This window comes from Cyprinodon tularosa, unplaced genomic scaffold (assembly GCF_016077235.1).
Source record: "Cyprinodon tularosa strain WSP-4 unplaced genomic scaffold, ASM1607723v1 ctg385, whole genome shotgun sequence".
Taxonomy (NCBI): domain Eukaryota; kingdom Metazoa; phylum Chordata; class Actinopteri; order Cyprinodontiformes; family Cyprinodontidae; genus Cyprinodon; species Cyprinodon tularosa.
This window is the reverse complement of record NW_024039102.1, coordinates 1200382-1226041: the sequence shown is the minus strand read 5'-3', so window position 1 is coordinate 1226041 and position 25660 is coordinate 1200382. Positions and strand designations below refer to the sequence as shown.

Sequence of the window (25660 nt, the reverse complement as noted above, 5' to 3'; positions counted from 1 at the left end):
TTCCACAATGGCGGTCATACAAACAAAACAGGCCGTCCCAAACACGAAATACACATAGTGTAGATCGGATGTAGATTTGACCAATCAGAGGCCTCCTGTCTGTGGCACTGTCTGTGGTCACCTACATTTTTGTAGTGCTGCACCAGTGTATTTTTGCAGAATTGTTGTGGCGCAACTGCGTTTACTACGACACACACGCAGACGATTTGGTATAAACCAGCCTTAATTGTGCTATTAATCACCTTTACATTATTGGTTGTGTTGTTGGTAGTTCTGTCCAGATGTATTTTCTAAAGGTGGTATATTCCATGTGATCTTCTGTCAAGTTTGCTACTGTTCATGTGTTGTAGTATACAGATGCTATTGTCCATAAATTTAAAATATTTTATCGTCCAGGTGTCATTCAATGCAAGTGTCATAACATTCAGTCTTGTTTTGTTGAGTTGTGTTATTTACAAAGTTTATCATCCAGGTGTTTACTGTCCAAATGATGCCACTGCACTTAGAACAGCAGATGTCATATAGTCCAGGTTCCATACAATCCAATGGTCATACTGCCCAGTTGTATCTTGTAGAGATGTAATTTAGTCCAGGTGTCATGCCATTCAGGTTTTACATAATTCCTGTGTCATGTATTTGGTGTATTACTGTTGGGTTGTTTTAAGGGGACATTGATAAATTTTTGTGGAAAAGCCTTTATCTTGCAGGGTAACAAGTTAATCCTTGAACCTCCGACCCTGCAAGCTCTTATAATAGTTCTCCTGTTCAGTCTGATTCCGGATTTCTCGATCCAACATAACTAGTGCTGTTTTGCGTCTCATGGCCATTTCCCTGCGCTGAGCTTCAGCAGACAGCTCCATCTGTAAGGCAGTGTCAATGGAAGACACTGGTGATGCTGAAAGGCGTGGATTAAAGCTGCTAGCACGGGGAGCTGAATCTCCCCTGTTCAGCTTGTTGAGGTCGTAGGAGTCTCGTGGGTCATCTCCATTGGAAACAGAAGCCCAATCCCACGGATTTCCGTTCCCAGCCAGGGGAGGGGCCTGTGGAGGAGGTGGAGTTTGCACAACTGGATGATAGGGGGCGTGGGCATTAACTGTAATAATGCCAGGTCCATCTCGCTGGCGGTCTGATGGCTGGCGACAATGTGGCGAGTCTGTGTTGGAGGAGGTTCCAGAACCGGTGGAAGTTGTCTCAGAGGATTTCTCGCAAGATGAGGAAGGAAGGAGACCCTGTTGTTTTGACATCGCAATAACCTGCATGAGGCGTGGCTGATTTGCAGTTCCCCTGCTGGATCCTTCCCCGCTCGTCTTCTCCCGGATGGCGAGCCACTTGGCCCTAGTCAAGGCACTTTTTGGGGACACTGGTGGGGGTCCAGCCTCAGGGATCTGTGGTGGTCTGGGAGTTGCCACAGCTTTGGCGCCACCTGGAGGAGGGGTGGGGTTGCGACCTGAGCCTCCCCTGACAGCGTGTACTGAGGGCTGGTAGATTGGGGCCTGAGAACCAGCATCATCAGTCCCTATAGAGCTTACTTCAGAACCGTCCTCACTGGGCTCACAATCCACATCGTCTCGAGTTCCAATGCCTCTCATCTCAATAGATTTCTGCTTCCACTCTGAAACAAGCTGCTGTGACCTCATTGGGTCCAATGGTACCTGTACAGCCTTTAGACGTCGTTGTACTGGCTGCGCAGGCGGCACCGGATCCCCTTGCAACTCATTGTTACCAAGAGCACCATTAACATTCATGCTTGTTCTCGGTAGAGTGTTACTGAAAGTCAGCATGGTTTCTTTTCCCATTGGACTCCGAGGGGCCAGCAGCTCCACATCAACACTGGCCCTCTTTAGGCTCCCCATGGAGCCCTTTTCCCTCTGCAGGGGCCTGAGGGCTTCCAATTGCTCTATTGGTGCAGGAGCCGTTGCAATCTCATCATTACTCTCAGAGGCAGAGGCAGGACCCTTGTTGTAAACTGACTCATGTCCACGCTCTGTCAGGGCTCGCAAGGGGTCTTCCATTGGAGGGGGAGGTGGGGTAGCCTGAGCAAATTCATCAGAAGACTTGAAATTGGCAACAGCATGAAGAGCCTGGATGATGAGAAATAAAATCAGACATTAAGAAAGAACCTGGAATGCAATTACATATTCCTGCTGCCGCCCAAGTACATCAGGTAAAATACAGCAGGTACTTTAAGTCTGTTGGGTAGAAAAGCCTACAGTCCAGTGTCCGGACCAGGGTAGTTTAACAAACCTGTCCGTAGCTTTTCTACTGTTACCTACAGATTACCTCATTCAGACAGTATCTTTCCTAGAGCCTCAATCTAATCTCAATAATCTAAAAGGAACAACTCTTGAAAACTTCAACAGAATGTAAATTAAAAACAATGAGATGCGGTTTAATGAACTTAATATCTAATGCCTGTTAATGTTAAGATAATCTGTTAATTAATTTTTCTATTTTGTCCCATATAAACCTGGCTTCATCTAGAGGATTATATTAGTACAAAAAAGTCAGCTCTTCAGGTTAGAGTTTTTTTCCCAATTTCAGACATATGTGGGCAAGAGGGCAAAATCATCTTTCAAACAGCTTTGTTCATTAATCCTGGTCAACTGATTTCACACCTGAATTTCAGAGAACAAAAACAACTATTCTTAATTTTAGATAAGTTCCCAGACTTTGTGTCTGATTTAGTGATTAAAACTCTTAACAGATAACAGCAGGAACATGAATGGGAAATAAAGATTTGGCACCTCCACAGGCTTAGCAATTCAGAAGAAGTCTCCTAAAGAGTTATATTAATGTAATTCTCTGACAATTGCATCACCCCATGAAGGCTTTGGCAACAGTCAGATACATCAGTATATAAAAACTGAAATTGGGCTTCCCGTTAAATTAAAGGAAACTGATGCTGGCTGATAAACTCCAGCTACTTGCTTGACTTAAATGTGTGCAAAGGAACAAGCAATATGACAGGGGTTTGTGTGTAGATCTCACCAGATATGCAGCAATGAAGGCTCCAATCAGGAAACCAACATACACGTCGATAGGATGGCTGCGATACTGTGTGATCTGAGTCAGCCCTGTCAGTGCTGCCGCTATGGCAAACCCAAACACCAGGACTGGCTTGAGTAACTTGGTGGAGTTGGAGATGGTGGAGTTAAAGTACATCTGAAAGGACCAGAACCAGCCGAGACAGGGAAGAGAATCAACAACAGGCTTTTGACCAATGTTTTCAGAGAGGTTGTAAACTTGCCAAACCATTGCCATTTTTGGAGAAGCAAGCAGGAGAACAAACACAGGTTCCCTCTTTTGTTCAGAAACTGTATCACTCACCGAAACATAAACGGCAGCGAAAGCTGACAGAGTTGCATGCTGGGAAGGAAACGTCCTCCTGTCAGAGAGACATCAACCTGTCATTAACAGTGAGGCTTTACTCAAAGAGAATAACACCAAGAAGAACAGAGGTCTGCACCTTGCTGCCACAATGGCGTGCTGGTCATGTCCTGAGCAGATATCTTTGGTGATGTAAGCATTTTGATCACATGACACACCTGCCAGTGTGTAGTTGGGTTTACATACGGTGAGAAAGAATGGGGCATGGTAACCTGTCGATAACTGGATAATGTCAGTGAGCAGCGCTGTTGCACAGAGCCCAAACACATGCACTCCTGCAGAGAGACAGAAACCAGCTCACATTTAGAAAAAAAAATAAAGCAAACAGGTTGTCATCCCGTGTTTCAAACTCTCAAGTAAGAAGTGGGTAATTAAGTGTATCATACAGGTGGCAGGTGTGGTCAAATGTGTCTTAGACTGACAGGTGACAGGTGTGTTATACGGTGGATCAGATAGGTGATACGTGTTATTAGATGTTTCAGATACACAGAGGAAAAGCCTTTTTATCAGCCGTCAATGAAAATCAGCTGTACTGCAGAAGGGAAACCTCTAAAAGCTGCAGGACAGCTGCCCTCAAGGACCGACTTTGGTTATGCCTGCCATAGACACTAGTGTCATTAGGTGTATCTGACAGATGATAGGTGCGTCATCAGGTGTATTAGACAGGTAACAGGTCTGTCAACAGGCATATCAGGTGTAAGTGTGTTAAGAGGTGTTTTAGACAGTTTATAGGTATGTCATTAAGTGTCAAAAATAAGATGTAGGTGTAGTAAGTAGACAGATGTGTCAGGTAAGCAAACAGACCTACAAAGCGGACAGTCCTCCTCAAAAACGAGTTGAAGCTGCAGCCTCCAGCATTGATGCTTCCTTCAGCTCTATGGATCTTGAGGTGGGGATGTAAGCAGTAGATCACTGCTTCAACCAGCATGATCTGACACAAAAAGTAAAAAACAAAGCAAAAAACAAACAAACACCCACATTTAGCTGATTCAGGACCAGATTTTATTCCTTCAACAGGTATCCTGCCACTTCTAGATCTCTCTCTGGTTCAACACACCTGATTGCTTTGTTACCACCTAAACTTGAAGTCATGTTTTCCTGTGGCCTGCTAATGACCTGATAATTTGATTCAGGTGCCTTAAAGCAAAGACACAATGAAAGGTTACAGGACACAAGCATTTGAGAAATGGAGTTTGAAAACTGTGCTCTAGGGTGAGGAACGCACTGGGATCTATGCATCAGTCCTGAGAGTAGGTCTTGAGACCATTAATACACCAACAAACAGTCTGAGACTGAAAAGGTCACAGTCTTATTGCTTCTTCACTGTTTTTATGGTGGATAGGTGTCAGCATGCAGTGATGAGCAAAATGCGCTGCAACGATGTAATAGTGTTAAATCAAAAAATACAAATTCAAATGCAAAAGTACATTTCTCTGATCATAAAAACAAAATAGAACAGCAAGTAAACAAAAGCTGTGTATCAGACCACTAGGGGGACAATCAAGTCTAATGGGATCAGAACCTTAGTAAACAGATTATCACAAAAAGCAAATGTATATTTTCCTTCATGTCAATTTAAAGATGTCAAAAAGAAGCTTTTTTTTAAAAACTTGCTTTTGGTTGTTTGTTTTTTGTAGTTGCTGAATTTTTCTGTCCCAAATGTTTATTTATTCATTGTTTTGGAGTTAACATCATTTATGTGTTAGTATCAAATTTCACAGTTTACTGTATGTTTGCACCTGTAAGCAACCGTAGGTCAGAAGCATTTCACCATGGAACAAACTAAACATGTTAGTTTTCAGTATATGGAAAAATTAAAAGAAGAAAACAATCAAAGTAGACCTTAAAGTGTGAGAAAATATAGTAAAATAAAATGGTGAAACATTTAAAAAGTAATAAAACAGTAATATATATGTAGGCAAATAATACTAGATAGACTGATAGAATTCCTTAATTCTACTTAGAGGGAAATATGTCTGTGCTAGAGCAGCAATTAAATAATTGAATAAGCAAGAAAATCAATAAAAACATATAATAAGCAGTCTCTGTCCAACTTGGAGACTATTTAACAACAGAGTATTTGAAGTAATTGTAACCTCAACACAACTCCAAGCAAGCAACTATACGTAGAGATCAGCTATCACTCTTCTTCCCTGTTATAAAGTCTGATCTGAGGAAATATAAAGTGGTGCAAACTTTAAGCAATATCAATGTTGAGTAAAGGTGTTTAAAAATCCACACAAACTTTTTTACTTGACAATTACAACTGTCATATTTAATCAAGCTTAGAGTTAGAGTGGCTCAGGTTATCCTGAGCTATCTCTATAGTTAGGCTGCTATAGGGTTAGACTGCTGGAAGACCCTTTTTCATCTTTCTGCCTTATTCAATCTCTATTCTCCCAATCTGCAGAATTTCTTATTTTAATCTGTAATGTGATGCTCTTTCTGCTTTTTCTCATCATGCTGTATGTAGTAGCTTCATCTGATCTGTTCCTGTTTGGCTGGACAACATCCTGAAGAGAATTGTCAGCTGTGCTGCTGCCATCAAGACTTTTGTTTATAGATGTTAGAGTTTTGCCTGTTTTTCAGTGTAGTGCTCTTTCTCTGACTGTGACTAACTGTATGTGCTCCCTTCATCCTCTGACATGGGAGCTGGTTCAGAGTTCGTCTGCCTGGCTGTGTGTCTCCTGGATGGGGCCACCTGTGGAGTTGGTTGAAAGTTAACTTTTGTATCTCTGCTTCTTTCTGTATGTCTGCTTCTGTCTTCTTGAATCCCAGTCGACCGCTTATACTGAGGATGGTTCTGCTCGAGGTTCTTTCTGTTAAAAGGGCATTTTTCCTCTTGACTGTCGCTACAAGCATGCTTGGCGTGAGGGATTGCCTTTAAGTATATGAGTCGATACAGGTTTTCCTTAGATAGAAAACTTAATCAATCTGACTGTATGATCTGGTGAACTTTATAGTGCCTTGAGATGACATATGTTGTGAATAGGCCCTATATGAATAAACTGAATTTAATTGAATATCACAAACGCTAGCAGCTTTCTGTTTTTCATCTTTAGATTTAAATGTTAATCAGTCTTGGCTCCAGAGAGGAAACAGTGGGGCAAAAAAGTAGTTAGTTAGCCACTAATTATTCAAGTGCTTCTACTTAGAAAGCTGAGAGAGGTTTGTAACTTTCTCTAAATATACACTTGAAACAAGGGAGACCAAATGAGGAAAAAAAATAATCCAGGTAAAACTGTTTGATTTTTTAAGTATTTATTTGTAAATTGTGGTTTAATATGAGTATTTAGTCAATAACAAAAGTTCAACTCAATAGTTTTGCACCATAATAATTGTTGGCAATGATAAGGGTCAAATGTTTCCTGTCTTCACTAGGTTTGCTAACACTGTAGCTGGTGTGTTGGTCCATTCCTTCATCAGATCTCTTCTAGAGCAGTGAGGTTTTGGGGCAACACTGACTTTAAACTCCCTCCGCAATTTGTCTGTGGGGTTTAGGACTGGAGACTGACGGGGCTACTCCAGGACATAGAAATACTTTTTACAGAGCCTTTTTTTTTTTGTTACATCTTCAATGCTCTCACTGATGACAGGACGTTTTGAATCTCATGATACATCATCCCTTTTATTGTTCCCTTATCATGGATCAATCGTTCACTTTGCAGAAAAAAAAGCAAAAAAAGCCACTAATATTATTAATGCAGGTAACAAGCGTAGCAAAGAAGAGCTTCTTAAAGGAGAACTTACAAGTTTTAGGTTGACCAAATAAATATTTTCCAGCATTATTTATAAAATAAAGTCTTGAAAAATCCTACAATATGTCGTTTATATTTTTTCCCCATTTTGTCTCTCATAGTTGAAGTGTATCTATGATGAAAATGACAGACGATTCTCCTCTTTCTTAGTAGAAAAACTTGCACAACCAGTGGCCTACTAAATAGTTTTTGATCAACTGTAGCTGTTAATGACTTTGAGCCCTTAGGAGCATAAAATGCATTTAAATCAGAAAATAACTTCTATTCTTATTGAGAATGAAATGTCTAATCATCCTATCAACTCCTAACTAGTGATGTGTAATGATCCAACAGGCAGACAGGCTGTAGACAGTCATACATATCTAAATTAGAGGTGTTTCCAAATTATTGACCAGTGTTAGCTTTGGTTCTGCTGGAGGACATCTGTAGGACATCACCATAGAGGAAGTCAGAGGTACTGGCCTCCTGTGACATGATGAGGTTAATAATTTTCCAGGGGAATTATCATGAACCTCTGCATGGAGCTGACCCCTGCCTCACAGAGGAAACCAGGAGGAACCACACCCAACTGACAACAGTAAAACAGCCGTTTCATACAGCTGGCTTTCTATGTTAATGAGTCTCCAGGTTTGGATGTTCAAATATTTGAAGCATTCTGTGGCATCTGGTGGCTGTTAGAAATCTTAATATCTTAGTATCTTAATATGGCTGAAGTTTTAAGGTGACTGCATTTTTTAAAAGTAAATTGTAAAGGTGAATGATTAAATAGGCCCAAGTCAATTATCATCACTTACATGCTGCAAAAAATTTTCCATCACAAATAAGGGTCTTGTTTGGAGATTGATAGACTAAGCAAGAGAAGATCGCTTTTGAGAGGATTCTACTTAAAATAAGTGAATCTACCAATGCAGTGAGGCAAATGCACTTTTGCAAGACTTAAAATCATGATAGATATTTTGATAACAAAAAGTATATAAATCTCAAAACAAGATCTAAGATTGGAGTGCAGTCCGTTCTGTCAGTGGATATAATCATATCACTTATTTTGTATGACACAGCAAAAAGTAATCTAAAATGTAAACATTTCTTAAAAAGAGAGGGTAAATAAGATGATTGCCAAAGAAATTTTTTATTTATCTTTTTTTTAACTATTTGGAATAAGAAGATGTTTTTTTTTTTTTTTTTATTGAAATCATCTTATTACATTAGTAAAATGTCTTGCCTACCTGCTCAAATTTAGGCAAAACACACCCCTTTTCAAGTAAATTGAAAAGGGGTAAATTTTTTGTAGTGTATGTCTTAATTACAGGGGCCATTACAGGGGCAAGGATCAGTTCTCCAGGGGCTCTGGCCCCTGCCTAGAACCGCCCATGAGCTCCATGTTGGAGGCTCTTGGCTGCAATGTAGTTCAAAGAGGCTAAATTCAGCCACTGATAGTGCTCATCTATGTTTATTAGGTTAAAGGTGAGCATCATCTGCTGCAGACCAAAACCTTTCTGGTATAAAAGGTAACAACTGGTGGTGGACCGCCAAAGTGCTGATACTCCGGAGCCAGCTCTCAAGGTCATTTAGTTTGTCTTCTTGTCTTTTGCTGAGGTGCTACTCCATTGCCACCTACCTGGTGGTACTCCAGATGAGTATCTAATGACCGGTTTTGTTCCTGTCACTGTTTTCTCTGAAATTGTATCTACGGGTGTAAAGTGTCCTAACTAATTGGTACCGAAGCAGCCGGGCCGGCGAAGGCGAGGCTCAGCAGCATCAGCAGCGGGATCAGCTCATCTCCTCCATCCACGTACGGCATGCTGAGGTCTCTGTCATGGCACCGGAAACCCACCTGAGCCGGCTGCACCACATCTGTTAGCTCCAGGAAGTACAGCGACACCATAGACGAAGCCACAATGGGCAGCTGCACACACACACAAGACAGAGAGCCAGGGTCAAAACTGATGCAATAAAGGGTCAGCTTTGAATCGCCCCACCTGGAGTGAAACATTGTACATCTACTGAGGTCTATGAGTTTTGAAAGGCTATGGGTCCATTTCTGAGGTTGGACTCTAGAGAATCACAGTCAGGACCAATATTATACGGAGAAAACAATAGACACTGAAGAATGTTCCAAAGAAAGGCTGAGCTATGAAAACTACTCCAAGAGATAAACAACAATTCATCCAGGAGGTCCCTGAGCGTCTAAAGCTCAGCAGGCCTCACTACCTCAGTTAGGGCCAGAGGTCATGGTTCAGCAATGTAATGGCCTCCATTGGGAAGATCCAAGACCAGAACCACTGTTGACTCAAAATAACAGATTAATGAAAAAAGTACCATGATGGTCCTGAAAATGTTAAGAAAAATGTCCTGCCTACTGAAGTGAAGAATTTGGAAAGTAGTATTTCAGAACAGGACACTATACCTACAGACACTGAGAGAGTGGGAATTAGATGTTTCTAACCTCCACAAAGTAGAAACATGGCAGAAGTGTCAAACTGTCCTTTGGAGGTTTCTTCTTCATCTTCTCTGTGGGTGAAGAGCTCATCATCATCATCATCATCCTCATCAACCTGGAACACAAACAAATTAATCAGATGCTTTCAAGATTTTTTATCTATCAGGCTCATCTCCTGTGGAATCAACTCCCAGGTTTGAGCCATGACCCAGACACCTGCCAACTTTGAAGAATAGGCTTAAAGGTTTCCTCTTTGATAAAGCTTATAGTTAGAGTGTATCAGGTTATTCTGAGCTATCTCTATGCTGCTAGAGGCTTAGGCTGCTGGATGACATGGGGACCACTTTTCTTACATTCTTCTTCAACTATGAATAACACGTATGTATCTCCATCTGGATATGATCAAAACCTTTTCGAAATTTTATTTGATGTATCAGTTTCATTGTTTCACATTAAATCTTCGGAACACTTTCAACTCAAAAGTCTAGTCTCTGAATAGAATCATTGTGTGTACCCATCCTGGACCCTAACTCTACCCCAGCTGTTTATCCAGCTATGGTTTATCCGCACCTGGGAGTGGTTAGATTGAAGATTGAATATCTGGAAAGTGAGTTCACCACAAGCAGGATTAGAGGAACTGACATATGAGCAAGCCATTTGAGTTGAAGAAGAGTGGAAGAAGAAAAACAGGGGATTTCTATTTTCATTTAACAATAAGTTAAGACTTGGTTCTAAATGTCTAGTTGTCCAGTTTTGTCCAGTTTTAACAGAGTGTCCGTGATTCATATAGATGTTGCAGTGGTTGGGAAGAATACTGGATGGTTTAAACTCAAACCACTTGAAACACTTAAACTTGAAGTTTAAGTGTTTCCTTGGCAATCGGCACCTACAGAACTTTTTACGCACAGGCACATTATCAGTTAATAAATGAGTGATCCCATAAACCTGTCAGCCTTGACATGAAGAAGTGTCGGTCTTATCCGCGATCGTTCCTTGTGACAGACTGATAATAGTGCCTTGTGGGACTCCAAATCTCAACTGAGTTTGAATTGAAACCAGTGAAAAGGGGAAATATTACTGCCTTAAATCCAATGATTATCCATCCTTAAATTACCAGAGTTTCCTAATCTCCTATAGATCCGTGTCTGGTCTCTAACTGGATCTAGATTAGAGCAGGATTCTCACTAAATTTCATGATCTGGCCTGTTTGCTCTCCCTTAATTAGTCATTCCTTTTACTTGGATAAAAACTGAACCTCCCTACATATAGAGCCAAAAACCCAGAGGACACCGCGGGGGAGGAAAAGTGGACGATTAGGAGACGAGACAAACACAAAAACCCTCTTTCCAGGACAGAAACCAAGGAATAAAACTGACAGGCTAACAGAAAAGCAAGTAATGATCTGGCACTGAATGCTCAGGCTGAAATGAATATAACCAAGAGGAAACAGGTGAGAGGAATAAATTATAATAGAGGCAGGGAGGGAGAACAGGTGAAAGGAATGACTAATTAAGGGAGAGCAAACAGGCCAGATCATGACACTAAATGTCCAAAACATTTAAAAATAATATGATTAAAAACATGTTTCTGCAATGTTTTCCTGAAATACCGATAAGATGCAGACGACTAAAGCTCTGCATGGTTCTGGAAAGCCCAAACTGGGCTGCTAGAACAGAGCATAGATTTAACAGATGGCTGCTGCATCTCTGGTTGTTTTGATTCTATGAAGGTGGGTCTGCATTTATGCTGTGGATGTTCAATTTCTATTTTTGCAAGAAACTGAAAATAAGGAGGTCTTAGACAGCAACAGCCTTTAAATTAGATGGGATCAGGCCTTATACTGGAGCTGTTTGATCTGGAAGCAGTTAAATCTACCCTGGATGATTTGGCTTTGTGCTGGATCAGCCCTAAGACCATCAGCAAGCTGTGGAACGGTCCACAAGTTCTACAATGGAAAGGTGCAATACTGGAGAGCTGTGCAGGTCCATTAATGGACCGGAACAGAACATGGACATCTGTCATAGAAACATGGAGGTTTCCCATCATCATCCTCCTCAGATCAACCACCTCAGGCTCACTGCCAATTAACCTCCCACCAATCAGAACACTGGGATACAGATGTTACTGCGGCGCGTGCAGGATTCATATCTTTGCGGAGCGGATAATCCGGATCGCTCCTGAAATGTTCCCATTCTTAACCCGCAACGCGTGCGCATGCATAGCCAAACACGCATCGATGGAGGAGAACGGGTTGGTCTCACCTCAGATCATGGAGCCGCTGGGATTCCGGATCTCTGCTGCAGAACCGGACCGCCTCAGCAGGATACCTGCTCTAGTGGATCGCGGGCCTTTGGCTCTGGTCCAGTCAGTTTGGGTGCTGGAAGTGTCGGTTCCGACCCATGCGGTTTGGGTTTTCAATGCGTTCGTCTGATTTGAAACCTGAGATCTGTCAACGTTTTCTGGCTGGTGGGGAAGCTGCTGCGCGGCGGGGGCGTGCGTCTGCGCGTGCACGTGTGTATGTGGGGACAGAGAGAGAAAGACAGAGGAGAGAGAGAGGCAGCTTCTGAGAGCAAACTGGCTCTAATGGTTCTGACCTACAACCAGAACACCTGACAAACATGGAGAACCAGCTACAGAACCTCAGATCTTTTAATCCAGGTAGTTTATCAGATCAGATGTCAGCTGGAATCCTCTCAGTGAACTAAAATAATAATAATAATAATATCACACTGGAGAAATTCACCTCTGCATTTAACCCATCCCCTTTGGGGAGCAGTGGGCTGCCATTCTGCAGCGCCTGGGGAGCAGTGTGGGGTTAAGGGTCTTGCTCAGGGACACAGAGTGGAGGATGTGGGGATCGAACTTGCAATCTTCTCAGAGCATAAGTGCAGGGCTCTAACCACTGGGCCAACACTCCCTACTATGCAGGATCTCCAGATTCTGTTGCATTGATCTCCTACAGCGGTCCAAGCTCTTGTGTTGGTTCCATGGTTCTAGATGTAATGCTGTGAGTGGTACCAGTGGGCTACTAATGTCTCCTCCTCCTTGGCTTGGACTGGGTCACTGGGTGTGAAAAATGTTCGAAATCATCAAACTGTTCGATCCCCATAGTTTCTGTTGGGATCAATTTCCTGGACCAGTCAATCTAGATCGATCTCCTTAGATTGGTGTATCAGGATCAGTCTCTTCAGATCAGTCTCCTTGGATTGGTCAGACTTTCTTCTTTAGACTTCCTGGATCTCTTTCTCTCTAAATCGGTCTCTTTCTAGATCAGTCTCTCTGGATCTTCCTCTTCTATCTGGTGCCATCTGTCTGGATTGGTATTCATATATGGCCAGTGTTCTTTAAATCTAACCACAAATTGTTAATTCTTAACTCTGGTTAGATCATTTCAACATTTAAATGTTGTCCTTTCAACGGCTCTCGTGCTGCTCTGCTCTCACATTAGTTATAGACCTCACTCATAGAGCCCTTATTAGAGCCAGTGATATTTGGATGCAGTGATGCAGATGCATGTTCTGTGACTTTAGTTATTGATACAGAATTGTTTCAGGTTGTGCTTTAAAAAGGGCCGTGCTCTTGTCTGCTATAACCTTTTTGGCAGGTTTCCATAGGATGAATGACTGAAAATTTTCTTCAATTAAATGAAGAAAATGGTGAGGTTATCATTTTTATGTCAGAACATTATCTCAGATCTCTGGTTTGTCAGTCAGTTCATCTTCCTTTCGGCATGAGATAAAATCTTAACTCATGTTTTTTTTTTTTTTTTTTATCTTGTCTGGAATGCACTTTACTTGTATGCTGACCTGATCAGACCACCACCAAAATGTTTTCATAAGAGCAGAAGACCTCTCCTATTCACCCAGGCTAATAATTCCCTTTAACGACCCCCCTTTCAGACACTTAGACAGGTATGGGGCATTGCAGGCTAACAAAAGAATCCAAATGACCCCCATTCCAAAGGGTGGACCCCTTCGTACGTTTCAATTTGCATGTTTTTAAAAGACTACTGTATAAAGCCTCAAACTCAAAGCTATACCTGACATTTTGAAATGAAGAAGCTTCTTTGGATGGGAAGCGAAAAGTCTTCAAACTTGGAAACAAAGTCCAGTGGATTGTTTTTAATTTTCCTTTTTTGGAATGACTATGACTATTAATATGAGTGGGTATATAAGATGTCTGCCAATGGAATCAGTATGTTTAGGCTTAAAATAAGATAATCATGTATAATGCGCTGGAAATAAAGAGACGACAGTCATTTTTTTTCTTATTTTAAATGTAAATAGTCTTATTCCATTGGCAAAGTGTCTCACAGCTCAATTCAAGAAAAAATTGAAAAATTCACTTAGATTTAATTTTTTTGCAGTGCAAGATGTCAGTTTTGATTCTACACTGAAAAAAATAATGCAAGCATTTTTGGTATTTACTTCATCATATTTAGTTACTTTAACGCAATTGTTTAATGTTAGCAGGATACGACATAGAACAATTGCGCTAAAGTAGCTAAATATGATGAAGTAAATACCAAAAACGATTGCATTACTTTTTTTTAGTGTAGAGCTCTGCATAGCCAGACATCTGTCTTTATCTCTGAATAATAACATCCTTTTACCTCTATTAGAGCCTTGAGATCAAGATCTGCTGATTAGCCCAATGCAAATTATAAAACTGAAGGTGGCAACTTGGCCTGACTGAGACCCACAGACTAGGCCAGCCAAAAGCTCTTCTTTTAATTCTGATATTTTTTTTATTTCATTTAATCTTGCATTTATTCTGCTTTTAGTTTCTGACTACTTTGAATCTTATTGTGAAAGTTGCCAAACTTTTTTGTGATTAACTTCTGGCTACTGTCCTCCTGGAAGAACCTCTGTCCCACTTTGTATCACAGGCAGACTGGCAGGTTCTGTTCCAGAATATTCCTGTATTTAGCACCATCCAGCTTTATTATGACTGGAATCAGTTTTCCAGGCCGTGCTGCTACTACAGCATGATGCTAGCATCATGTTTTACTGTGGGGATGGTGTACTGCTGGAGATGATTTGGGGCAGACAGAAGTTTTATTGAATGCTAAGAAGTTAAACTTTAGTTTTATGCGACAGTCAGGTTGGTTTTGGTACGAGGATCTTTCCATTTGAAGATAACAATAAAAAATTTGGATATTTAGGGAGAAGTACTCCAGTTTCATAAAGGGGCGCATCTGCTTACATTTTTTCACTAATTATGTGGTTTCAAAAACAAACTGTTTGCATCAGAACATTTAGGAGCTTTGTTTTTATATTTTTCCTATAATTTCACTATATTTTTCTAATCTCATTTAATTATATTTTCACTATTTTTTCAGATTCATCACACAAAATAAGATTAAAACCATTAAAAATAAAACTAAGGTCAGGGGTAAATTCTTTTTAGGTCACCTCCACCTACAGACGACAGACTTGGATACTTTTGCTAGAAAAACAGGTTTTATTTACAGGAAACGGGGGCACTGCAGCCTCACAGGAGTAATCAGGTCGTCAGGTTCTGGCCCCCTTCTACGGGGGGGGGGTTCAGGAGAACGTTGGCGGGATCCTCCTCCACAGACCCCCACAGAGGCAGTTCTTGATCCAGCGCTGCTCCCACTGCTTCATGGCGTTCGTCTTGTTGGGAGATCGCAGCATCGTCACACAGCCGCACCTGGAGGGGGAGGAGTTTAGCACATTACAGGTGACGTTTCAGAATGAGCAGATTCTGCTTCCAACATGCCAACCATGATGGATAACTGAGATGCAGTGATGTCACTTCCTGCGGACTCACCTGGTGCACACTTTACTCTCCTCGGTGGGACTGACGCCCATGTGGATGCAGCGCAGGTTGTCCATCTTCTGAGCTCCGGGACTCCTGAACACAATCAAAGATCAGTCTGTCTGCAGCTTGATGACGTTCCGCTACAGCTGCCAGGGGAGCTTTACCTGGTGAAGACGTCCAGAGGGGCGGTGCCTCCCACTACCTGCAGCGATGAGGCTCTTCCAAACTGCAGCCGGAGGGGGAGCTTACCCTGCAGCTTCACAATGATCCCATCGTTCACTGGGAGCCAGTCCATACTGGGAACCAGCAGCTGGCTGGGCAGAAGGCAACATTCGTCTATTAGGCTCTCGTCAGGTTCCTGGGAGGTGCCATCCTCCCGAGCTGCCAGACAGAAGGGGGGGTTAGCTATTGGTGTTTCAGATCAAAATGTACCTCAAAGTAAAAGAGGACTGGGTGATGTAACTAAATCCATAAGTAGAAACAGAACTATTATTCACTGTAAACATGTTTTTTTCCCAGTGTCTCTAAATGCATCACTTATGTTACAGCTCTCCAAGTCATTTTTCTGGAATGTGATTATTTTCCATTGTTTTTAATGGGTAAGTCAGTTTTTCAATAAAATTAAGATGATTTATGTTTAAAATATGAATTTATTTCAAGTTTATTACATGTAATTATTTAATTCTAAGGGCAAAACCACTCATTCCATAGTATAAACAAGATCAATTTCACCTATCTTAAGAAATCTTTACTTATTTTTAGATCAGTGTTTGCAGTGTTTGGTAAGGTGTTGTGTAAGATCAGGACTACGTCTCTTACAGCACAGCCACAGCTTGGTGAGCAGTCTGAACAGCAGCTGCATGCTGTCCTGGTTGTCTGACATGGCCGTGAAAGTGGGGAGGCAGCCGGGCTTCAGCAGACCCCAGATCCGGATCATCACCAGCATCTCCCTCAGCATTCCCAAAGACGCCCCGTCTCTCATGAAGCCAAAACCGGGCCGCACAATGGAGCCCTGCAGGAGACAGAAGAACGTGGGAGGAACAGGGTGAGTCCACGGAGCGCCTGAGGGGGAGGCAGGATCTAAAACTGTAAACTACCTAGTTCTAGGGATGACATTCTAAACTCGATACCAAATCTAAGAAAAAAACGTTTTCAAAAAAACTGCAATTTATCTTCTTTCATGGAAAGAGTTATTTACAAAAAGTTTACTATATATAAAATTTACTATATAAAATTTTTTTTTTTAGGGGAAATCTAATAAGCACGGACATTTATTCAAATAATATGCTGGGAAAAAAGGTTAATTAAATCATAAAACAAGGTAAACTAAATACTGCAGAGATCAGAAAATAGAAAATAAATTCTTATTTTTTAATTGATTATAAATTTGTCATTATTTTCAACCAATATTGTGATTTTATTGTAAATTTCCTTTGCACTTAGCATAAGCATGTAGCTTTTTCACTCTAGGGTTCCAGTTTCTTCAGGACATTGAAAGCTTACTTACCCAGAGTCCTTCGGTGCAGGACTTCACTGTAAACTTTACATGAAAAAATTCTTATTTCTACTATAATGCATGGATCTGCATTCTAGCTTTAACTCTATCTTTCAGTGTGGCGGCAAACCCAATTTAAGCGTCTTACCGCCACCTAAAGGCCTGGAGGGAGAAATTTAGCGTCTTACACATGTTAAGTTTAATGTGGCTAAAATAAAATTCTGTTTTTCTAAATTACGATTATATTGCAAATGCAATTATTCCCCCAGCCCTACATGCAATCACACATCAGAGCTTAGACGGTTATTAAAGTAATAGTCGGGCAGCACTACCTTTACCAGCTTAAGGATTGTTAGGCAGAACCAAATAGCAGGGAAATGTTTGTCTGCTAGAGAAAAAGGAAATAGGATCTTGACCCAGAGAGAGCGCACACACAGTGAACCAGGGCAAAGTGTTCCCTGGACGAAAGCGCTAAAAGAAAGAGGAGGATGGAAAAACACATGCAGACCTGGCGATGCTGCTGATGTTGGACACATAATTAAAGTTAGCTGTATGTGATCATGTCTATGCTGAATATAGTTATTGCTTTTGCTAGATGGTACTGTGTAACTTTAGTAAATTTGCCAAGAGTTGTAATGTTTGGACAAGCTGTGAGATCATATAGTCGTACAATGTGAGCAGCAGCTGCGTGCAACAGTGTACGCCCGGCTTAATGCCTGCTTTGGGAAGTGGCGGCCTAGTGGTTAAGTCGTGGCGCTTGGAATCCTGAGGTTCTGAGTTGAAGCACCACTCCCACAGCCTGCCACTCTGGGTCCCTGAGCAAGACCCCTAACCCCACACTGCTCCCCAGTGCCGCACCATGGCAGCCCACTGCTGCCCAAGGGGATGGGTTAAATGCAGAGAGTACATTTCGTTGCTCTGTACTTGTGACTGTGTAATGACAATTAAAAAAACAAAAATGCTTGAACTATTAGCAGTCCTTTAATGGCAGCAATTCTCAAATTGTAACAGGAGGAGCCAGAGTGTAAAGGTTATTCAGTTCTGCTTTAAAAATTATTCTGCTGCAGGGAGGGAAGTTGGATCGAAAAGATTAAATGGAGGTGTCCATTGCTTTGACAGTTTATATGGTTCCCCTTATATGAAGGTTTTAATCAGAATCAGCTTCATTTGTCCCTGTGTCTACTGATCCAAGAACACAGTAATGAAAACCGGATCAAGGTAGAAAATCCATAAAGACTAGAAATGAGACGTAACAGCTGCTTTTCTTTTGTAGGGTTTTAGTTTTGGTGAGGATTGCTGTTCATCTGTGAAGATTTAACGTTTGTGTGCCTCAGTTTATCTGAGATGGTGTCCTCCATCCTTTAGGATTAATCTGGCTACACCTGCTGTGTGTTCTTACCCACCTGGCTCACCTGGTTGGGCAGGTTTGCCAGCAGGTACAGGACAAAGTCTCCCACCCACTGGATGAGCTGCTGCAACGACTGCAGAGGAGGTCCATCCAGAACAAACTCCTCCGTCTTCAGATTGATCATCACCTTATCAATGTCTGAGGAGACATGATGCTCAGATCAGCCGAGGCCGCCACCTGATGCCGTTCTCAGCGGGTGCCCCTCTTACCTGTGTCTGTGTTCTTGGCGCAGATCTCCGTCAGTCGGTCACCTGGACTCTTGTCGGGCGTGTTGAGGACGTGAGGTCTGAGCAGAGACTTTAAGGTGGAGCTGATGGCGATCAGCAGCAGTTTGGCGTGAAAGTCACACGCTCGCGCAGCCGTTGCCGTGGAGAGTTTACAGAGGGAGGCCTTGACGGCTACGATGCGTGTCGCCAGAACCTGAGAGAGAGAAATGATCCCAAATCGATGAAAAAAAAAACTGGAGACTAACGCACCTGATTTAACAGACGGTTCCATACAGCGTGTTCTGACCTGCTGTAGCGCCTGGTTCTGCCTCATGTACTCCTCGTGCAGCTTCTCCACCAGGTTGTGGACCATAGTGGGCTGAACGTGCAGCAGAACGTCCCACCAGTCATAGCCCGTCACCATGCAGTACTCTAACAGAAACAGCAGGTGGCGCAGTGTGGTGTTCATGTCCAACACTTGGCCCATAGAGGGCGACACTCGCAGCATGTGGAGCTGAGGATCAAACAGCACAGAGGTGATGAGAAGAGGGATTCAGGTTATTTCACATTAATAATCTGAAGCACTAGATCTATAATTTTACTATACATCTGCCGACAGGTAACCTTTAAAGGGCTGAAGCTGGCCTTAAACTGTAAGATTTTTTGCACTTTTCGGACCGACTTTCCAGTCGTGCAAGAATATTCTGATCAGTCTGACTTTCAGCCTGATTGTGCGTCATGCATCGTGTCGTGTACAGGGGGTAACGAGGGGCGATCAGCCTTTCAGACCACCTCCCGATCAGGAATCGTGAGAAAATGAAACATGTTTGATTTTCACTGAGCAAATCGCTCAGTGAAGGATTGTTGAGTCCGATTGTTGAGTCCGACGTGGTTTTTAGATGTACAGTGTGAGCAGGTAGATCGCATCAGAGAGTCAGGTCGCACAGTGGGAGAACATACATCGTGAGCTGTGAACTCAAACTGTACGATGAAACCCTGCGGTTTTGTCGTACAGTGTGAGCTGTAGCTGCGTGCAATGATTGAATAAATCGGCTTTAAAAAAAAAAGCAATAGGACCTTTAAAGAAAAAGTTTTATCTTAAAATGTCTAATATTGACAGTTGTCGAGGTCCACATGATGTCTCAAAGTATTTAGTGTTGATGAGGTTCAGATTATTATTGGTTTAACTGAGCTGGATCTGCTCACATTCCCAGCTCAGGTTCTTCTGCATAGGTACAGGTACAGGTTGGGGCTGTGTGCACCAAGATATCCCACAATGCCTTGTGTCTCCAACAGCTGGAGAACAAGAGTTTTTAGTTTGTTATAGAGTAGTGTTAGGTTTTATTATTTATACATCATGTGCATTGTTATTTTGTTAGCCAGATTAGACAGAGCAGAAGGCCTTCCTTCACATTGTGGATGTCGTGGTGTGTACGGAGGTCATTTAATCAAGACAGCCTTCGTGTATTTAAGAATACACAGGATATGGGCTCATCTTGGAGCCGGTCTAATAGGAGAGCTGCTGTATCTGTAACCCTGAGACAGAGAGGCAACCTGCATGGAGTTCAAGACATGGATGGCGTGTCAGTTTCTGATACGGACAGCTAAGCATCCACATGATGCAACACAGACTCAGAAGGTATAAGAAGCAGGAGATGACGTTGTTCGGGGCTCAAACTTTGCCGGACGCTTGCGGACGTGATTTTTGAGACCACAGCTGTGCATAGCTCTAATCATTTTTCTCTGTCCTGTAACGACCTGATCTGGAATAAACTCTGTTACTTTTTTACTCCTGTTTTTATAGTCCTTTTTTATATGGTTTTAACGAGTTTGAGTTAAGAGTAGTAACTAACTTGCTCCCAGGAAAAGAACCGGTGAGAAGGCCCCTGGGGCGCTACAGCCTTTACTTCCAAGGGGACAAATCCTTCTCACTTTAACAGTAGTTAGAAGATGTTCCTCACCTTTCCGTGGCTGTCAACTCCAGCTAGGGCCAATGAGGTCCAGGATAACTGCAGGGCCTTGAAATGGAGGGCGGGACCTGCGGTCCTCTGCCGTTTGATAGCCGCCTCGTCTCCAGGCCGCTGGGCGGAGGAGGAGCCATAGAAGACTGCCATGGTGTGGAGGGAGAGGCGATGGAGGATCTGGATGCTGCCGTCGTGGAAGGCCAGAGCCAGACCTAGGAACAAGAACAGGCGAGTTTCTTAGAACCGGACCAGACGCTGCGGCTAAGAGATGGTTTCAGGCAGGTGGTTCTGCTCTGTCTGCTCACCGAGCCCAGGAAAGAACTTGGTGTCTGAGGCCACCTTCAGGTCGGTGTTGGAGGTGGAGATGGGCAGTTTGGGTAGAGCCATGGTGGAAACGCGCTCCAGGTCGCTGGTGGTCGTCAGGATGCGCCACTTCAGGATGGTCGGCTGCTTCTCGCCCACTGAACACAGAAGGTCAGAGGTCAGGATGGGGCTCTGCATCACCAGCAGTGTACCCAGGACGCTTCTCTTACCAACTGGAGAGCGGTGCTGGAAGATGTTATTAACAGGAAGTCCCTCCTTCCTCAGCGACCAGCACTCCACGATGCTGCCGCTCTGATTGGACGCACACAGCAACACCTGAAACACAGCCCAGCCATCAGACGCTGGCTCCCGCCCACCTCCGTCTCTAACTACTGGCACTGCTCACCTGCTCCGAGTTCTCCCGGGTCAGGAACTTGAGGTGGGTGACGGCCGGGTACTTGTCCCTCCTCATGGGGTCGGTGGTGCAGCGCAGGAACAGCGATGGCAGCAGCTCGGTGTCGATGCGACATTTCTCGCTCACAACGCTCACCTGCACCTGAACGCACACAGCAAATAATTTAGCTCTCCTAAGAGGCAGGTAACCGTAGCAACAAACACCGTCTCCCTCTCACCTTGTAGAACTGGACCGGGGAGGAGCTGCTGCCATCGGTGGCCGCCACCACGATGTTCCCGCCGCCGGTGAAGGCGATGTCGGCCGAGGCCACGCGGCCTCTCAGCCGGCACAGGCTCTCGCTGGCCGTCAGCAGAGCGCCGCCCGGCTTCAGCAGCGACACGCTGACCAGACCGCTCACCGTCACCGCCAACCAGCCCTCCATCGGCTTCCCGCCGAAAAGAGTCATAGACGGAGAGAACTTCACCCTGGAAAACTTCTCCCCGAAGTTGGTGGAGCCAGACTAAAATGAGAGGAGACAGGATGAAGGATTTCAACGCTCCGCATTAACCCACTGGCAATTATTGACAGGAAGTGACCTCACCATCTCGACATGCAGGGCCAGTTTGACACCGTTGTGCAGCCAGCTCAGAGCCACGATGGGATCTCCATCCACAGAGCTGGAGAAGGCGCACTCCCAGCTGTTGACCAGGTGGTCCGACATGGACCAGCACTTAATCTGACCGTCACCATCAGCGGACAGCAGCCGAGAACCTTCAGAACCCGACAAGAACAGGGCTTCAGTTAAGAGAAACCTTCAGAACCTAGAAGTAATATAACCTGACCACCAGCAGGAAAACCAGCTGACATCTGCAAACCTACCTGACTGGTCCCACTCCAGACAGGAAATGACCTCACTGTGGCCAGAGTTGATGGAGAACATGTCCCAGGGGTGCTCGGTGTCGATGATGTGGATCATGTGACTGACATCTGAAAGACAAACATGGCGGAGCCTAAATAGGCCTGAATGGATCTCTGGGAAATTCTGTGGCTGTTTCTGGGTCTTTGTGGGGCTCTGGAGGAAGTCTGAGGAATTTGGAGATTGTCTTTCGGTCACCATCTACTATCGCTAAAAAAACACAGCAGATCAACTCCAGACCAACATCCTTCAGATTCCGCCATCTTTCCCATCAGTGTTAGAAGTAAACACCAGAAGTTGGTCCCAACTCGGACATAAAGAGGATATAAAAAGTCCACAGACCCTAGATTCAAGCGCATTGAAACTGATTGGGAATGTAGAAATCAGGTGGATGGTACAGTTGTCTAAGGCTACATTCACATTGCAGGCCTTGATGCCCAATTCCAAAGTTTTTGTGAAATCCAATTTTTTTGCGTTGCCGTTCTTCTATGCGACTTCTATGCGATCTCCTGTGGGAACTGCAGTCATACAACACAAGTGTCCCGCATGCGCAGTAGAGGACGCAATGACGTCACAGGCCAGTGCGCTCTGTTTTTATGGAAGTAAAGATGGATGGTATTGCCGGAGCGCATCTAGCGATCTATCCCAACCATAAAACACAATCTTTTCAATATGGTTAAGCATAAATACTGCTCTCCGCATCATTTGTTGCCATGGTTGTTTTTTTTTCTTGCCGCTTCTTCATAGCGAGACCCAGAATAGTGACCTTTGGTATTAACGGCGTTCAGGTCAGATGAATGTGACCTGGCCGTTCAGACACAAGTCGCATTTGAAAAGATCAGATACATATCAGATTCAGGACCACATAGCCAAGTGGCCTGGGTCGCATTGGAAAAAATCGGATCTGTGTTGTTCAGACTGTCATGAAAATATCAGATACAGGTAGCATATGGGCAAAAAAAAATCGGATTTGGGTCACTTCAGGCTGCAGTGTGAACGTAACTTAAAAGTCCCATTCTGCTTTTTTAATCCAACTTTACGTGTGTATATAATGAAAACTGCTTCTTGCATGATGGAGTAGTCTGTGGTGCTCCTCTTTAGGAAGGCTGAACATAGTCAAAGCTTTGGAACCTTTAGCTGCTAAAAAACATTTTAGACATAAAAAAGCAACTAAAAGGAGGAGTTGCTGTCACTGTGAGGTTAGCCACTAAACAACTGTGTTTGTTGAACAGAATGCACTTATTTAAGGTGGTTGCTTCCTAGAGGAGTGTGTGTGATAACTACTCTTTGTAAACTTGTTACGGCCTTCCGTTTTTCCAGGACTGGGGGGGGCTGCTGCTCAGGGAACTTAATTCATGAGGATTTCTCCTCAGACATTAATAAATCAAGCACATTACCCCTTTGAAACGGTTTTGATGATGGGCCAGGTGAATTAGAAGCATTATAACAGTTAAAAACCCCAAAAGGTTGATTTTTCCTGGTAGAGACCCTCAGTTGAACTACAAAGAGACATTCAGGGTGGTGGAAACTTTTTTAGGATTTCTGTAATTTCTTTTTCAGATGCATTGCTTTAAGCCCTCTGGCAGGCGGTCAGCTCTGATTGTTAACCTCATAATTTTGTGATAATATCCACTCAAAGAATTTGTGTCTCTGTGGTTTCTGCGTACCTTTGTCATCGTCGTCATTCTTCAGGTCTGTGGTGAAGGCTATCAGGTTCCTGCAGGACCAGGAGCAGACCAGAGGGATGGATGGGCAGTGGGTGCTCTTTGGACGTTTCTCCCACTCACACACATAAGCCAGCTCCATGATGCAACCAAAGAAGAAGAACCAGGGCAGGTGGACGACTCACCTGGGGAAACAGGCACGGCTCTTTAGGCTTTAGATTATTGATCAGATCAGTTTATCATTTCTAAACATTGTGTTCTGGGTTAAAAGATGTTCCAGGTGTTGTTTAGTTCTCCCATATACTGGGAACAAACCAGCATATTTCACTTTCCTCTCAACTGGTTATCAAGAACCTAGAACTTTTGTAATTTTTGTATACGCACCGGAAAATAAAATCACCAGCTAGGTAATTAATTTTTTCTTAAAATAAGTGCATTTAAAAAGAGACATTTTGCCAATGGAACAAGACAATTTACATTTAAAATAAGAAAACACAATTGCATTGTCTCATTTCAAGTGTATGTTATCTAACTATTTTATTAAAGAATAAAAATACTCATTCTATCTCATTTACCTACTCAAATTAAGGGTAAATACACTTCATTTAAGGGATTTTTACGTATTTCTAGATCATTTTTCCATTGCATAAAATGCAGCAGTGATCAAACTTAAACAGTGTGGAAGAAAAAAAAACATGGTGCAAGTTTAGAGCATTAAATATATATGGTGCAAATAGACAGTGTTTTGGTTTGGTATTGTCAGTGTGATGCAGAGTCTGTGTAATGAAGAAGGGGTCACAACCACCTCAGTGTGATACCATCAGACTGGCTGTAGTTGCATGCTTCAGGTACTGCCTGATAACACCATCAGTCCTTATGAAAGACGCTCATCAATGTTTCAGAACCTCTGGCGTCTGTTCTAGCTCTTTCATGACATTTTAATCCTCATCATTACTCTAAATTTGGACCAGATCAGAACCAGATCAGAACCTCCCACCATCAGCAGACCATTTTACTGGAATACTGTCACTGAGTATTATTATAACAATACTGATAATGATTAAGCATATTTTCTGATTTCGTCTTAGTGAGACAAATAAAAACAAGAATGAGCATCAAGGACAAAGGAAATATTTCCCTTTAAATCTCAACACCTCAGCAACTCTTTCCATTCATTCAAATGAATGGTGTGTTGTGATGTATTCGATCTGAATAAAGTTTCCTTATGGGAGCTGAACTCTTTCAGTCCTGGAAATATTCTACAGACCAATATATACCAATAAACATTAATAGAATGGATTTAAAATATTAAATCAATCTGATGATCGGACCATTTAGAATAAGTTAAAGATGTTGATCCATGTAGAAGCTCCTTTAAATGCTAGCCCATTTAAACTTGATTCGGTTTAAAGAAGTTTTAGAACGTAATCGATGTTTTTCTTTATCTTTTTTTAACAATACAGCCTCCTTACCCAAAATATGCAGCTGAACTTAACCAATATTCAGGCCCAGTAGCCGAAGAAGTGACATTTAGGTGGTTAACCGGTACAAAACAGTAATTCTGCGCCTGTTAGCTTTTGTTAGCTTACCTGACTGATTCGTCGTAATAAAGACGAATAAACAAAAAATAGATTTCAGCTTCACGATTAAAAAATGAAGAATAAATGGTGTAAATTAGTGGCCGAACCAGGCCAGGCTCAGACCAACTTCATTCATGGAGCGGAGTTGAAAACTAGCAGGTTTTGCTTTAAAACAATCCGCCTCGGTCCAAACCACGGTAAATTCTTTCCTCTCCAGTTAAAGCTGCCCAAACAGCTGCCTGGCCAAAAACATATTAGCACATTTAATAATAATAAATACAAAAATATAAAAACAGATATGGTCCTGATGCGTCTTCTTTTTTCTGTTAAACGTAATTGTTAGACATAATATACGTCACAT

General features: G+C 42.7%; 2 protein-coding genes across 3 annotated transcripts; both read right to left on the bottom strand.

The window, feature by feature from the left end:
- Nucleotides 1-12104, bottom strand: plppr3b (phospholipid phosphatase related 3b). The gene is made up of 8 exons (XM_038297303.1): nt 11847-12104; nt 9592-9700; nt 8866-9051; nt 4192-4318; nt 3467-3662; nt 3328-3385; nt 2989-3162; nt 1-2081 (listed from the first exon to the last, which is right to left on the bottom strand). Exons 2-8 carry the CDS (start codon nt 9694-9696, stop codon nt 717-719), a joined length of 2211 nt encoding a protein of 736 aa, XP_038153231.1. The 5' UTR covers nt 9697-9700; nt 11847-12104; the 3' UTR covers nt 1-716.
- A 3021-nt stretch (nt 12105-15125) lies between these two features.
- med16 (mediator complex subunit 16) lies at nt 15126-25660 on the bottom strand. 2 transcript variants are annotated; one of them, XM_038297239.1, is made up of 16 exons: nt 25309-25660; nt 23723-23904; nt 22019-22126; nt 21741-21910; nt 21378-21659; nt 21152-21301; nt 20976-21081; nt 20748-20903; nt 20440-20654; nt 18786-18992; nt 18482-18692; nt 18277-18410; nt 16189-16381; nt 15534-15750; nt 15379-15462; nt 15126-15258 (listed from the first exon to the last, which is right to left on the bottom strand). In XM_038297239.1, the coding sequence occupies exons 2-16, from the start codon at nt 23859-23861 to the stop codon at nt 15132-15134; spliced, it is 2499 nt and encodes an 832-aa protein (XP_038153167.1). In that variant the 5' UTR covers nt 23862-23904; nt 25309-25660; the 3' UTR covers nt 15126-15131. The 2 variants fall into 2 exon arrangements, with proteins under 2 accessions (XP_038153167.1, XP_038153166.1); XM_038297238.1 differs by having other exon boundaries at nt 18268-18410; nt 25309-25659.

Excerpts from the sequence above, each read along its gene's own strand:
- plppr3b (XM_038297303.1), bottom strand. The coding sequence starts at position 9,696 with ATGAGGATGATGATGATGATGATGAGCTCTTCACCCACAGAGAAGATG. Across the intron at positions 4,319-8,865 it reads TCGCCGGCCCGGCTGCTTCG|ATCATGCTGGTTGAAGCAGT; the intron begins GTACCAATTAGT and ends TTTTTGTGTCAG. Across the intron at positions 2,082-2,988 it reads CCTTCATTGCTGCATATCTG|GCTCTTCATGCTGTTGCCAA; the intron begins GTGAGATCTACA and ends CTCATCATCCAG.
- med16 (XM_038297238.1), bottom strand. The coding sequence starts at position 23,861 with ATGGAGCTGGCTTATGTGTGTGAGTGGGAGAAACGTCCAAAGAGCACC. Across the intron at positions 21,302-21,377 it reads CCCCGGTCCAGTTCTACAAG|GTGCAGGTGAGCGTTGTGAG; the intron begins GTGAGAGGGAGA and ends GTGTGCGTTCAG. Across the intron at positions 16,382-18,267 it reads TGCCCAACCAGGTGAGCCAG|GGCTCCATTGTGCGGCCCGG; the intron begins GTGGGTAAGAAC and ends TGTCTCCTGCAG.